A 13,653-nucleotide genomic window follows, 5' to 3' on the forward strand; every position below is an offset into this window, starting at 1 on the left:
TTCTGTCTAGCTTATAACATGGACGGTCTCTGGCAAAGCCAAGCAAGTTTTTGCTATAAAAAAAAAAAACTCAAGGTCACCTAGTAACATTTTGGCGCTTCTGCTAGGAGAAAAAGAAGCCGTTTGGAAGCATCACTCAGTAAAATAAAGTTTTGAATGCACACACACAGCCGGGAGTTTGCAGAAACTTTGCATGGTTCTGGGAACCAGGTCGTACTTGAGGCGCTGGCAATTCGATGATGCTAACAACGGGGACTCATCCAGGGGGGCAGAGCTCAGAGGCCAAGCCCTGTCCCCTGGAGGTATTGCCTGCAGGCCGGATTAGGGCCACCAGCCAGCGTCTCCCTCCCATGTTGAAGGTTGACAGTGCAAAGCCCTCAGAAAGCTGGCCTGCAGATCTTGTGAGCTATTGAGGGAACACCCAGCCACGTTCCTGAAAGCCTCCGCAAGTTCTGCAGCCATGGGCAGGCAGCGAACACAGAAAGGTTCTCGGTTTTCCCTGCCCAGCACTCCAAAGGTACATTTAGACCAGTTTTAAGCTGGGGTGAATGTCAGGTTAACTGCAAATGCGTCCTGAAGAGAGAAGAATGCTTTGGGGCGAGGTACCTCATTCCCCCACTCCTCAAACTACAAGCCCAGGTTCCCTGTGCATGTATGGATGTGTGCAGACAGAGAGAAATTCGGTCAAATTTCGTTCCCACCAACAGAATCGATGTACCTGGTGTAAAGACCACACAGCTGCCACATTGAGCAGGCAACCTATAATAAAGCACGTATGCAGAGCTTCAGTATTGGAGTTATTCGAAAGGGAGTTTTGTTTTATTTGTCCTGACTGTGCAAATGCAGCCAAGAATCCCTGAACAATTTCAACAGCAGCGGCCGCTAGGATGAAACTTCCGGCTCACTTCAGCTAGGCCCTGACACTGATATGCAACAAGACAGAAAGCGGGACGTCTTTTTGGAGACGGAAGAGAAGCAAACGCACGCATGCACCAGTCCCACTCTGACCCCAGCTGGGGTGAGGGAGAACCATTTTGTTCCCATGTGTTCAGCCTTCTCGACCTGGAGCCCTTCAAACACATCGGACTAAAGCTCCAACCATCCCCAGCCACCAGCTGGGAATGATAGGTGTCGTAGTCTGATGCATCGGGAAGGCTCCAGGCTGGGGGAAAGGATGAACCACAGGCCGAACTGCGTGGGTGGAGCTGGTGTTATAGAGGAAGCATGTATTTGCCCCTCTGCATGACGCGCGTGTGTCTCTGTGCGTGGAGAGGGTTCCCTCAGCTGGAGGATCATGCAGGGAGGAAGACGGTTTCTTCTGCTTGGTTCTCAGCTCCTCGTGCTTCATAGCTCAAGAGACTCTGGCTCCTCTAACTGCCTGGTGATGGGCCCCACTCCTAGTAGCCCCCAGGAAACACACCAGGGATCCTGGCACCCTCTTCATTTGGCTTCCCCCGCCCCCACAATGAAGATTAAGAAAAGCCACATTAGAGTAACAATGCCCCCAAACCCAAAACACCCAGGCTTTCCCCTTTAACCACCCCTGAAGCGCCATTTTCTTCCAGTAGATCAGACTTCCCCAATATTGGTGCTCTCCAGATGTTTGGCTGAGAATGATGGGAGCTGCAGTCCAACACATCCAGAGGATGCCAGGTTGGGGGAGGCGGCAGCAGATCAAGGCAAACACACACACACACACCCCTATGGAAGACTTCCAGCAGTCTGAGTTCACCCCCTCAGTTTAAAGCACTTGTATTTCCCCAGATCAATATTACAGCAGGTCTTAAAAAGAAACAAAAACCCAGAGCGCCAAATATGCTGGACGAAGGACAGTTCAGTGAGGATTGTCGTGCTCCTGAGTCAAGTTTAGCTCTTGCATCTTGTTTTTCCCCCCTTCCCGTCCTCGCTGCAAGATCCTTCAAGCGCTTCAGAAGCTCTCCTGGCCTCTCCTCCGACCCCGCTGCGCTGCAAAAATGAACGGGGGGCGTGGCGGGAAAGGGGAAGAGGTGCTACAACCGCATCACGCTCTCTCGCCAGCGCTTCCCCCCCCCCAACAAAAAGAAAAAGAAAATAAAAAAGAAAGAACCTCCTTAAGATGCAGCAGGTTGGATGGGAAGCAGACTGCCGAACTTGAAGTGCTGGATCACGGGAAACTTCTCCAGGCACTGAAAAGAGGAGGAGGAGGAGGAAAGCGGGCGTGAAAAGGAGAACAAAAAACGACACACACATTTCGAGCGGAGCCATAAAAAGCCATGCTTAGGGAACAATCCTATGCATATTTAGACAGAAAAAAGGACAACAACTCCTTTTCAGGAGGACTTTTTTCTGTCTAAACATGCGTAGGATTGCACCCTAAAACTGGAGACAAGAAACAGCAAGGCGTTGCTCTAGAACAGGGGTGCAGAATTTCAGCTCTAAGAGCCAAATCCGGCCCGCCAAGTTTCCCCAGAGGGCCACGCCCCCAGCCACGCCCCTTTCTCCAAAACAGAAAATGGCTTTTGTGCCATTTTTCCCTCCCCCCAACCCCTTCTAAAAGGTTGAAATGCCTCTCCTGAGACTTAGTTACTGGCAGGAAGAGCTTTCAGTTAAAATAGGCAAATGACATCACTCTCCAGCAGCAAAGGTAGACTGGCCCTGAACCTGAAGGCTCCATTTTACCATCATGACTGGTAGCCACCGATAGACCTGTGCTCCTCTGTGAATTTGCCCAACCTCTCCCCGCCCTTTAAAGCCATCTAAGCCACTGATGATCTATCCTAAATTAATTCCACGGTGTGAAGATCTTCTTTTTAAAAATTGCCTGTCTTGAATTTCCTGCCCAATCCATTTCACCCCCCTCCCTGAATACTACTATTGTGGATGAGAGAGAAGGGGGAGAAGGTCAGTTCCCGGAAACCCACATATCCTATGGCCGTCTAGCTGCTGACTAGCGGCCATAGGATTGCTCCCTAAGTCTTACGAGAGGCATTTCAACCTTTTAGAACAGGGGAAGGGAAAACTGCAACAACAACAACAAAAGCCAGGAAACCACCAAATGTTCAGTGATTAGGAGAAACGGGGTGGGGACTTCTGGAGCCTCAGGATGGGGCCACAGGCCTAGTTTCCCACCCCTGCAATAGAAACAGAAAGGTCCCAAGAGAAAGACCCACTGGAATCCTCCAGAGCAGCCTTCCCCAACCTGGTGCCCTCCAGATGTGCTGGGCTGCAGCTTCCAGCATCCCCCAGCCAACCATTCTTATGCCTCTGCTCACCTCAGCTTTGTACATGCGGATGAGGCCCTGGTTCACTTTAGCCCAGGAAGGGACTGCACTGATGTTCCACAGCTGGTTGGAGTGCTCAGCGAAGGGGCCTGTCTTCATCTGGAAGACCAAAGGAACAAGGATGAGCAACAACGTCCAGTTGGACATCGCTGGCCAGACAACTCCAGACCCTGTGTTGCGCGAGATGCCAAGAAAGCGACAGGAGAGCAGGACCAAAGAGGTGAGGAGGCCCCCCGCTCCCATTTCCCTATGCATGCAGTGCCTTCCTGGGATTCGCGCTCCCTGCCTCCAATTGGATACCGTTCACACCAAGCACTGCACGCTTGGTGTGAACGTCAAGCTTATGCAAGTCCAGCAGCAATCAAACAGTAAAGTTGCACGAATCTCCCTGGCTACTAGGCAGGGTTTAAGGTCGTAGTGCTAGAGTACAAAGCCCTAAACAACTTGGGACCAGGATACCTGAGAGCGAGCCTTTGTCACGTTCCTTCGCCCTCTCCCTTGGCAATAGGGATGTATGGATTCCCCACCGCCCGTTCCGGTGGGGAATCCGCCCAGCGGGGGGGAGGTCATCCATTCCTCCCCCCCCGGAATCCTCCGGAGCAGCTCCGCTCCGCGAGGATTCCACAGAGCCGCCCAGCTTGAAGGCTGCTTACCTGGACCCGTTCGCTTCCGCACCAGTCGCCATGTTGCTTAAAAAAATGGCGATCGGCAGGATATGCCCATAGACGTATACGCAAGATTCACGGTTCTATTTTGCATATAATTCTATGGGCACATCCTGCTGATCGCCAATTTTTTAAGCAACATGGCAACTGGCGCAGAGGCGAACGAGTCCGGTTAAGGCTAAAGCCGAGTGCCGTTCCGCAGGGAATCCTCCTGGAGCAGAGGTAAGCGGGGCCATTTCGCCGCGGATTCCAGAGGCCGGATTCCAAAGAATCTGTCCTCATTTGCTGGCAGTTTGAACAAGAACTTCCCAGGCAGACTAGCTTAGGGGGCATGCCCCTCCCTACAACTGCACCCTCCTATATTGGCTGTCACGCATAGCCAACCGGGTGGAGCATCTGAGCTCCGCCTCTAACTTTTCCTGCTTCGCTCTGCACTGGACCCTAGCATCCCTCAAGTCATGCCCCTCGCTCTCCTCCTCCCCCAAGAACTGAGTTCTCATGGAGGAGGAAGGGGGGGCCTTCAGGCCGAGCCATCTGTGTGCCAAGGTCTTGAGAAGAACGCCTTTCCATATCTGAGCTCACTAGAGAGGGAGCCTTCCCCGGTTCTGGCTGTTCCCATTCTATGTCTGAGCTGCTAACTATCTCCACACGCTGATTCATTCCTGACAGCCTTCTCCCTTACCAACCTGCCCGCTCACTGAGGTTATCAGAGGGCATGCTCCTGGTGCCCATGGCCCAATGGGAATCCACCCAAAGAGCCTTCGGTGTGGTGGCCCCCTTTCTTTGGAACTTCCTGCCCCCAGAGGTCAGGCAGGCACTAGCACTGTGTTGCTTCCACCACCTCCTAAAAACAGCTCTGTTCCAGGAAGCTTTCCTTGATTCACCAGCTACGGTTTTTATCAAAATTCTGTCTCTTTTTAAAAACAGTAATTATTTTAACATGTTTTATTATTTTATCCTATGTTGTATTTTCATTGTTCACTGCTCTGGAATCTGTCTAGATGTGGAGCGGTATACAAACGCTGTAAATAAATTAAATAATTTGCACACATTTACTCCATAGACTAAAGCACAGCTGGTTCAGTCTACTGAGGAAATCCACGCAGATTGGGAAATTTGCCCAAATGGGAATCGGGAACAAGACGAACGTGAGCACGTGTTCGACAATTGGTGGGCGTTTTTGGCAGACACGTGCTCGCGCTCACACTCGGGGCTTCGAACGGGGCACGCTCCCATGTTGTGCGAGCAAAAGCAGAATTCCCACCCATCCCTACTTTGAGCACATGCTCGCCCGAGAGTTGGATCGGCTGCGGTTCTGCCTCATCCCATGTCATCCTGTTCATTGGCGAGACGTCGTTATTGTTTAGTAAGAGGCTGCAGGCTGCTTTAAAAGGTCTCTGTGTGTGTTTTAATGGACAAATTTAACAACAAAGAGCAGGAGCCTCTGGAGTCCAAGGTGAACCTAGAGAACGAGATTCTGGGCACACCCTGAGAATACAACTTGCTTCTCAGGGGAGGAGGAAAAAATGCAACCAAACACGCTGGGGGAGAAATTTCCATGACATCATAAACCACAAGGCCATAGCCCCGGCTAGAAAGGAACTCTGGGAAAACAAGGATCTTAAGATGGTGCAGGTTTTAAAATAACTCATTTCCTCCTCCTCCTCCTCCTGCTGTCAAGATCCAGGACACAAAAATGTTCACAGATCCCCCCCCCCCCCCGGAAGAGGACGAAACTCAGGTTGTGCTTCAGAAGCCATTTCTGCAGTACCAAAAGCTGAACCGTGTCTCGTTCCAAGCAGGCTGCCGCTCCTGCACGGTCCGGTGAAAACGTTTTGGAGAGAGAGAGAGAGAGAGAGAGAGAGAGATGCCGTTGCGCATGTTTAGTGGTGGCGGAGGGAGAGAAATAGCTCACAAGTTTAGAATCCGCTGACCTCAGAGCTGAAGTGTTGTGGGTGAACTCCACCCCCCCACCCCCAAAACAAAGTTATGTATTTCTGCCCGTTCAAACAGCTGCAACGGATGTGAAGTTCTGCTTCCTGTCAGCATTTTTGCGAGCCAGAGACTGACTCGCAAACTTTTCCTCCCACCCACTCCTAAAAAAAAAAAAGGCAGGCATTCACACGAAACCGGAGAAATCTCTTGCGTTGTCCGCCAAAAAGAACGGAAACCTCTATTTTCTTTTTATTTTCTTTTTTCAATGAAAAGTGAAGCCTTCATTGCACAATACATCTCTACGGGACTCAGAGACATTGTGTGCCTCAACGCAGCCAGAGAGAGAGAGAGAAAGAAATCAGTGAAAATTAAAAGATGATGCCTCTGTATTGGGGCCATCTGGCAACCTTGCTTTTCGGTGACTGCAAGCTCCTAGTCCTCAAGGACTGGAGAAAACAGGTCATAGACCTGTGGCTACTCCTAGTTTTTCCCAGTATGGAGAAGGTTCCTAGCATCTCTAGTTAAAATGGATGTCCTGTATCATGTGGGGAGAAAGGAGGCAGAGTTGCAATAGTCTAAGCAGCCAGCTCAGGGCTAGGTCAGTCTATTTGGTATAGGGCGGTCTCTAACTGCTTAAAATATAAGAGGTCTAAAGATGATAGGCGTGATGATGGTACCGATGGCAACAGTGCACTTGGAACTAGCTTTGAATCTTGGCTAATTTTTCCAGATTGAGTAGTTACTTACTTACATTTATATCCCACCTTTCTTCCAAGAAGTCCAAGGAGCCATACTTGATCCTCCTCCTCCTATTTATTTTACCCTCACGACAACACTCTCCCCCATATCCCATGCCCCTGCTGGCTGTTCTGCCAACAAGCCTCCAAATCTCATGTGTTGAAACCTTTACAAGACCAACCAGTGATGGCCAATTCTGACCCAGGCTTTTCAGTGAGGGTTGTTCCCTTGTCCACACCAGGGATGTGCAAATCAGCAAAACTCACACTCGTTGAGTCTCTCTGAATTCTGCCTCGATGCTCATTCTGACACATGTCCACATCGGATTGTAAGCTTTGGTTTATGGCATTTCTTCGCATCTTCTCAAAGCTACACATCAACCGAATACATTTTTCACACATATGCATTTTTTTCCCCCATGCAGGGGTCCTCAACTTTTTTGGGTCAGTGGGCGCATTTGGAATTGTGGAAGTATGTCGTGGGCACTCTCACAAAATGGCTGCCATGGGGCCCACTTCCTGATTCATAAAACGGCTGCCATGGTGGGCATGGCCAGTCACAAAACACTCATTCCCCAGAAGGCAAGCTGGTGAGACTAAAAGAAAAGTCACTTGCCCAAGAACCTAAGTCCAAGGAAGAGGTGGGGGTCTGAGTTCCAAAGCACAAAACCCCTCTTATGAATCCAAATAAAGATGGCGCTGGAGGGCGGCCATTCACTTTGCAGTATGCCAGCCTCCCAGTCAAAAAACACACAAAAACAATTACTTTTAAAATGTTAAGAAATAAAATAAAAATCAGGATGGGCAAGGAGGTAGAAAGGTGCCAAGTGAGGTTTCTTTAATGGGCATCACATTGGAGTCCCCAGGACTAAAGCATGTTTGTGCGCAATTTTCAAAAGTATGCCTTTTCCGTGCGCATTTTGAGATGTGCGCATTTTTCAAACATATTTTTGGTGGTAGTTCCACGAATCGCAACGCATGTTCGGAAATGCATGGCCTTGATTGTGGTTTGCGTTCGAGTTCGTGTTCGGGTCCGGGAGATGCGAACTGGTCAAAATCCTGGTCAAAAACGAACTGAAGCAAGTTCCTCGTACATCCATCACTAGCACGCAAAGTGAGCTACCCCTTCCGACTGCCTGCAGTTGGGCTCTTAAGCCTCACAACTTTAATTGGGACAGATTGCTTGCAGCATTCAAAGACTACGGCCTTTCGGACGAGCTGGTTATGAAGACGGGATTCTCACGCACTTGAGATCTGGAGCCCAAACAGCTCGGAGGTGGGTGCAGCTCCCTAAACTGACATCTGCTCTAGCTGAAAATCTTGCTATTGTTTAGAACTGGGAATGAGGGAGGCGAGAAGGGAAAGAGGGAGAGAAGTGGGTGGGGACCCCAAACAAACCTTCGCTCATTCAAGCCACAAAAGGAGAAGAAAGAAGAAAGCAAACAAGCTGGAGAGAAAAGCGAGAGAGAGAGAGAGAGAGAGAGAGAGAGAGATGGAGCAAGAGAACTGCAGTCCCGCGGTGACCCCAGGGGAACAAAATGAGTCAGGGCAGCCATATTGAGCAGGAAATTACTCACAGACGCTGCGTTCTTGCCTCTCCGTTCCCAAGGGAATCAGCCTTTTGTAAATGGTTCCTCTGTCAGTTAAAAAAAAAAAGAGGAGGAAGAGGAGGAGGGGAACGGGGTGAAGTAGCTCAGCACCTTCCTGTCCGTTGATTCCCTTACAGCTGAAATCTGAACCCAACCTTCTCCAAACTCCAAATTTAGAAGCCAGTTTGAAACTGGGGAAAGAAAGGGGGGGGGAGATAGGAGAGAAGCAGGGGGTGGGAAACAGATTTGCATTCCCTACTGCAGTCTTTTTAAAGGGACACAAACCCGGCCTGGTTCTCTTCACGCTCCAAATTCACATGTGGCAAGCGAATGTGCCTTCTGTGCCCAGATTTGGACGTGCAAGCGCTCCAAACGATCTGTGATAAAGGGATGCTCTCTCAAAGCTTTGGTGAGGGTCCCAGCGATTGAAACAAGGGATGAGCTGCCCGGAGACAGCAGGAAACTCTCACTAGGCAAAAGAACAAAGCCATGTGGAACAAAGCAGGTCTTGCGTGAGAGGTTTCAGGGCTGATTGTCAGTAGAAGAACGGGGACTGTGCAGGAACTGAAGAAGAAAAATGGCCAAGCAACCTGGCGTCCACCAGATGTGGTGGGACCACAACTCCCATAATTCCCAGCCAGCTTGATGCCAGGAATTCTGGGAGTTGCTGTCCAATACATCTGGAGGGCACCAGGTTGGGGAAGGCTTAATCAGACAGTGACACATTGAAAGAACCAACACACGCAAAAGGGAGAATGCTCATGGGAGCATATATCAAAACTGCAAAGCACTTCCACACCACACCGGCGGTTGAAATTCAGCACACATGGTCCGGGACAACCTGATTATTAGAAAGAAGTCTTAGAACAGGAGATGTTTAAGTCTGATGGCCCAAACGCAGGACAAGCAGCCTACACGGCAAGAGTGGCAATGCAGTCCCACACAGAGATTGAGATGACAGCTGCATTTCCCCCCAAATAACCAGCTTAATCTGACAATCCCAGCCAAGGGAGTTAACCCGGTTAATTGGGTGTGCTTATGCATCAATGGATGCTATCAGAGTTTGGGAGCAGGTACCCATGGGTGCGTGTGGGTGTTTGTTTGTTTTTCCTTTTAATAATTCTTCTCTGGATCAGAGCAGGCAAAAGCAGTTCCCCCGCTGCCGTTTTGTTGCCATTGTAATGCTGGAGCTCTGTCACTAGGGGCCGGTAGAGCCCCACTGGCTCCAGCACACATAGCAAATCGCCCTCTACTGCCACCTAGAGGCCAAACACAGCAAAAGAAGAAAGAGCGATGCCCACAAAGCTCGAAGAAGCATGAAACTGCTGCTGCCGTAATCAGGAGGCCACGACAAAGTTCCAGACTGCAACTATGACCAAAAAAAGTAAACAGTGGCCTTGGCACAGAGCGGGACAAATGCAGATTCAAAATGTCGGTAATCATGACAGGCGGCGTGTGCATGGAGGTAGGGGTTATACACCACAATAATCCTTGGAGGCAATGTTTTCTGTAAGCTCAGTTCACAGAGATGCCTAGGGTCCCACTTCCTAATGTCACACTATAGCGTGATGGAAAGTTGGGAACTGGATTGTGAATGCATAGATCTTATCCACCCCTCACCATTCCAGACTTTGAAACACAAGACTGCCAGCAACAACACTCTCTCATAATACTCGAACCCAAAGGGGTCATCCCATGAAACTGATTGGTGGAAGATTCAGGACAGATAAAACCTTCTTCACACAGCGCAGAGTTAAACTATGGAATTGGCTACCACCAGATGTAGTGATGGCCACCACTTTGGATGGTTTTAAAAGGAGACTAGACAAATACATGGAGGAGAAGGCTATCAATGGCTACTAGTCCTGATGGCTCTATGCTACGTCCAGTATCAGAGGCAGTGCGACTATGTACACAATTTGCTGGGGAACATGGGCAGGAGGGTGCTGTTGCACTCATTTCCTGCTTGTGGGTTTCCCGTGGGCAGCTGGTTGGCCGCTGTGTGAACAGAATGCTGGACTCGATGGACCAGCACGGCTCTTATGTTCTTAAAACCGATGCTGCAAGGCTGCCCCATTTTGTTTTAACTTTTGTTTTAACTTTTGTTTTAACTTTTGTTTTAACTTTTGTTTTAACTTTTGTTTTAACTTCTGTTTTAACTTTTGTTTTAACTTTTGTTTTAACTTTAAAATGCTGCACCAATTGAAAGGATCTGTACTAACTCCAGAAAGCAAAGGTGGGCAGAAAGATCTCCAGAAGTTTGGGACTTCAACTCCCAGCATCCCTGACCATTGGTGATGTTGGCAGGAACTTCTGGGAGCCAAAGTCCAAAACATCTAGAGATCTACCTTCTGCCCACCCATGCCATAAAGTGTTCAGGAGTATGGGGGGCAAGCGGGGAGAGAATATATTCCAGCTCAGAGGAAGGGGCCCAACTAAAGGCAGAAGTACACATATTAAAAGGGTTCCCCAGCCTGTCACCTTCCAGTGGTATTGGAGTACAAGTCCCAATTTCCCAACCAGCATCACCAATGGCCATGCTGTCTGGGAATTATGGGAGCTGTAGTCCAACACATCTGCATGGAATAGCGTAGCCGTATCCAGCATAGCATGTCTCAATGTGCAGGTTGTTTACGTAAAACGGGATTTGTCTTCCCAACAAGACGCCTATTCGCTACCAGACCAGGTTTAAGGTTTTGGTAATAGTGTAGACAACCAGTGTGGTGTAGTGGCTAGAATACTGGAGTGGGAGTCAGGAGGTCTGGGTTCTACTCCCCACTTGGCCATGGAAGCTCACGGGGTGACTTTGGGCCAGTCACAGACTCTCAGCCCAACCCACCTCACAGGGTTGTTGTGAGGATAAAATGGAGGAGATTATGTATGCCGCCTTGGGTTCCTTAAGGAGGAAAAAAGGCAGGATATAAATGTAATTAATAAATAAACAACTTGGGACCAGGATATCTGAGAGAGTGACTTCTCCCCTACCAACCTGTCCAGTCACTGAGGTCATCAGATCGTACGCTCCTGGTGGTTCCACATGGACCTATAGCCCAGTGCGAGTCCACCTAGAGGGCAGCCTTCAGTATGGGGGCGAGGGGCCTTCCTACGGAACTCCCTGCCTCTGGAGGTCAGGCAGGCACCAATATTGTGTTGTTCACGGCACCTCCTGAAAACATCTTTATTTCAGGAAGCCTTCCTTGACTGACCAGTGACAATTTTTATTGGTATTCCACTTTTTAAAAAGAATTTTTAATATGAGTTTTTTTTATCTTTTACTGTTCACTGCTCCAGAATCTGTCTAGATGTGGAGCAGTATATAAATGTTGTAAATAAATAAATAAAATAAAATAGGGGTTTTTTTCAAGGCAAGTGTTTGAAATGTATTTAATTTTTCCTTAGGGCTCTTTTTCATGTTGCCGTCATACACTCTTCAGCCCAATTTCAGGTAAGTGGACACCGGGGTAAACAATCCCCGAAGCCAGTTTGCACAGGAACAGACATCCCACCTGACGACTGGCTGAGAGATTTTACATTCAGCGGTTTAGACTGGTTTTGGAAACCATCGATGAGAAAATATTGTTCGCAATAAACTGGTGCGCTGAAAAAAAAGGACGAGTTGACGCGAGTCGGAGCCTGTTTTAACATAAAACAGTTTCATGGCCACAAGGTGGCACTGCAGGAACTAGATTTAAAAGCTGAAGACAAGACTCTAATCCAGCCTTTCCCAGATCTGTAGGTCCATGACCCCCAGCATCCTCCAGCCCGTCATGCTGGCTGGGAGATGCTGGGAGTTGGAGTCCCACAGATCTGGAGGGTGACAGGTTGGGGGAAGGTTGTGTCTGATCCATGACGCTCCCTTGAAATGCAACTGAGAAGGTAAAGTTAAAGAGGCGAAACTCAGCAAGAGACAAGTTAGGGCTTTTTGTTTGTGGAGGTTGCAGGAAACTGTGGGGTGGCTGCCAGAAGCCCCAAAGCATGTCAGGTTGACCCGACCAAAGGGTTCCATTTGACCCAGTCGTCTGTCTCCAACCAAGCAATCAGTGCGCGCATGCACACGCGCGCACACACACCATCTCAAAGAGAGGTTCTCAACCTTCACCAGATCATGTCAACCTCAAACCGCATCAAAGCGCAGCAAAGACATCGGCCTAAAAGCCCGCCGGTGCTGCTGTCTCAACCAGGCCTCCCCAAAGTGTGGCTTGGCAAAGCGGGCAGGGGACTGCCACTAGGGGGACGCGGCCTGCTGGACACATTAATGTACACCCCATTTATTCCATCCCAGATGGGTAGCAAATGTTGGACACCTATCAAACCCTTGGCAGGCCACATTTACATTGTGTGTATTTATTCTCCTGCTGGGACAAGAGCGCACACCTTTTTTGCACAGAGATGAGAGATTGGAGATCTGTGCTGCAAGAACTCAAAGTGACTAACAGAAAACAATGGTGACAATATTAGCTAAGAAAAGGAGATCAGCAATTCGAAGACATTCTCCATTCAGCCCCCTGCAAAGGCCTCCTTAAAGAACCTGGTCTTCAGAAAGTGCTGGAGAACACATCCCGATGAGGCCATTTATGCCTCTCTTGGAAGGGTGCTCCAGAGAGTCAGTGCTGCCGCAGCCAAGAAGACCCTGTCCACACACACCTGCCAAGCCTCCGTTGGGTTCAGACAGAAATCCTGCCAGTTCCTACCTTGACTTTAGATCAAACAATCCTTGGGTGGCTTAAAAAAAAATCACAACAAAAAACAAGCCATGCGCAGCCCTTAGGCCTCCCATTGCTGGATGGGGCCCGAGTGTGTTTCCCTTCAGATCTGCAGTCCCAGGACCACGACAGCTGGGAGCTGGAACCAAATGCTCTTTCTGGCAGGAAGGACTGGGGGGGGGGGGGGGGTGCCTGTGGCTGAGAGTTCCTAGCAGCAGCTCCTTTAGCTGATGGCAGGGGCCAAGAGGATCTTCCCCTTGCTGTGATTGTTTCATTCCAGCAGGCTGTAGAGAGGGAGATGGGGGGGCTGTAGAGAGGGAAATGAGATGGGGAGATGGGGCCACGCCACCAGCCCTGCTGAAAATAACCACTTCTTTTGTTTTCCCTTTGCCCCCCCCCCCATCCCTATTTCCTTGCATGACGTGTCTTTGTTGTTGTTTTTTAAGATTGCAAACATGCAGGCAAGGATCGTCTTTTTTTTACTGATTGCATCCAAGCCACTCTGTGATGCTTTTTGGCTGAGGATGCAGGTGGAGGGTGGGGATATAAAAGATAAATAAATGTTCTTTCCCAGAAGCAGGGAATGCTAACTCCCAGCAGCCCTTTGTGCTCTGGCTGACGGATATGCGGCTATTGCATCTGGGTTGATAGGTTACCTGACATACAGGATCTGGTCTAGACTATGTCATTTTAAAGAACGTGCGTCCAACTCCACCCTTTCACATGCGTCTCCAAAAGAAAAACACTTGGGCAGGCCTCCGAGG

The 13,653-nt window shown here is 49.4% G+C and overlaps 1 protein-coding gene across 3 annotated transcripts in view; it reads right to left on the reverse strand.

Moving 5' to 3' along the window:
• Positions 1–791: 791 nt before the first annotated feature.
• The window catches only part of PTPA (protein phosphatase 2 phosphatase activator), a 34,363-nt gene continuing 21,501 nt past the window's right edge, over positions 792–13,653 (reverse strand). For 2 of the 3 annotated variants that reach the window (XM_084821003.1, XM_084821005.1), the window contains exons 9-10: positions 3,252–3,359; positions 792–2,165 (exon numbers count right to left, since the gene is read on the reverse strand). In XM_084821003.1, the coding sequence (XP_084677129.1) occupies positions 2,091–2,165; positions 3,252–3,359 (183 nt within the window). In that variant the 3' untranslated portion in view covers positions 792–2,090. The remainder of the gene's footprint in view (positions 2,166–3,251; positions 3,360–13,653) is intronic. The other variant, XM_084821004.1, reaches the window with a different exon arrangement.

The sequence above is a fragment of the Heloderma suspectum genome, chromosome 14, assembly GCF_057233095.1.
Source record: "Heloderma suspectum isolate Gila_16-S chromosome 14, 16-S_ref, whole genome shotgun sequence".
NCBI lineage: Eukaryota > Metazoa > Chordata > Lepidosauria > Squamata > Helodermatidae > Heloderma > Heloderma suspectum.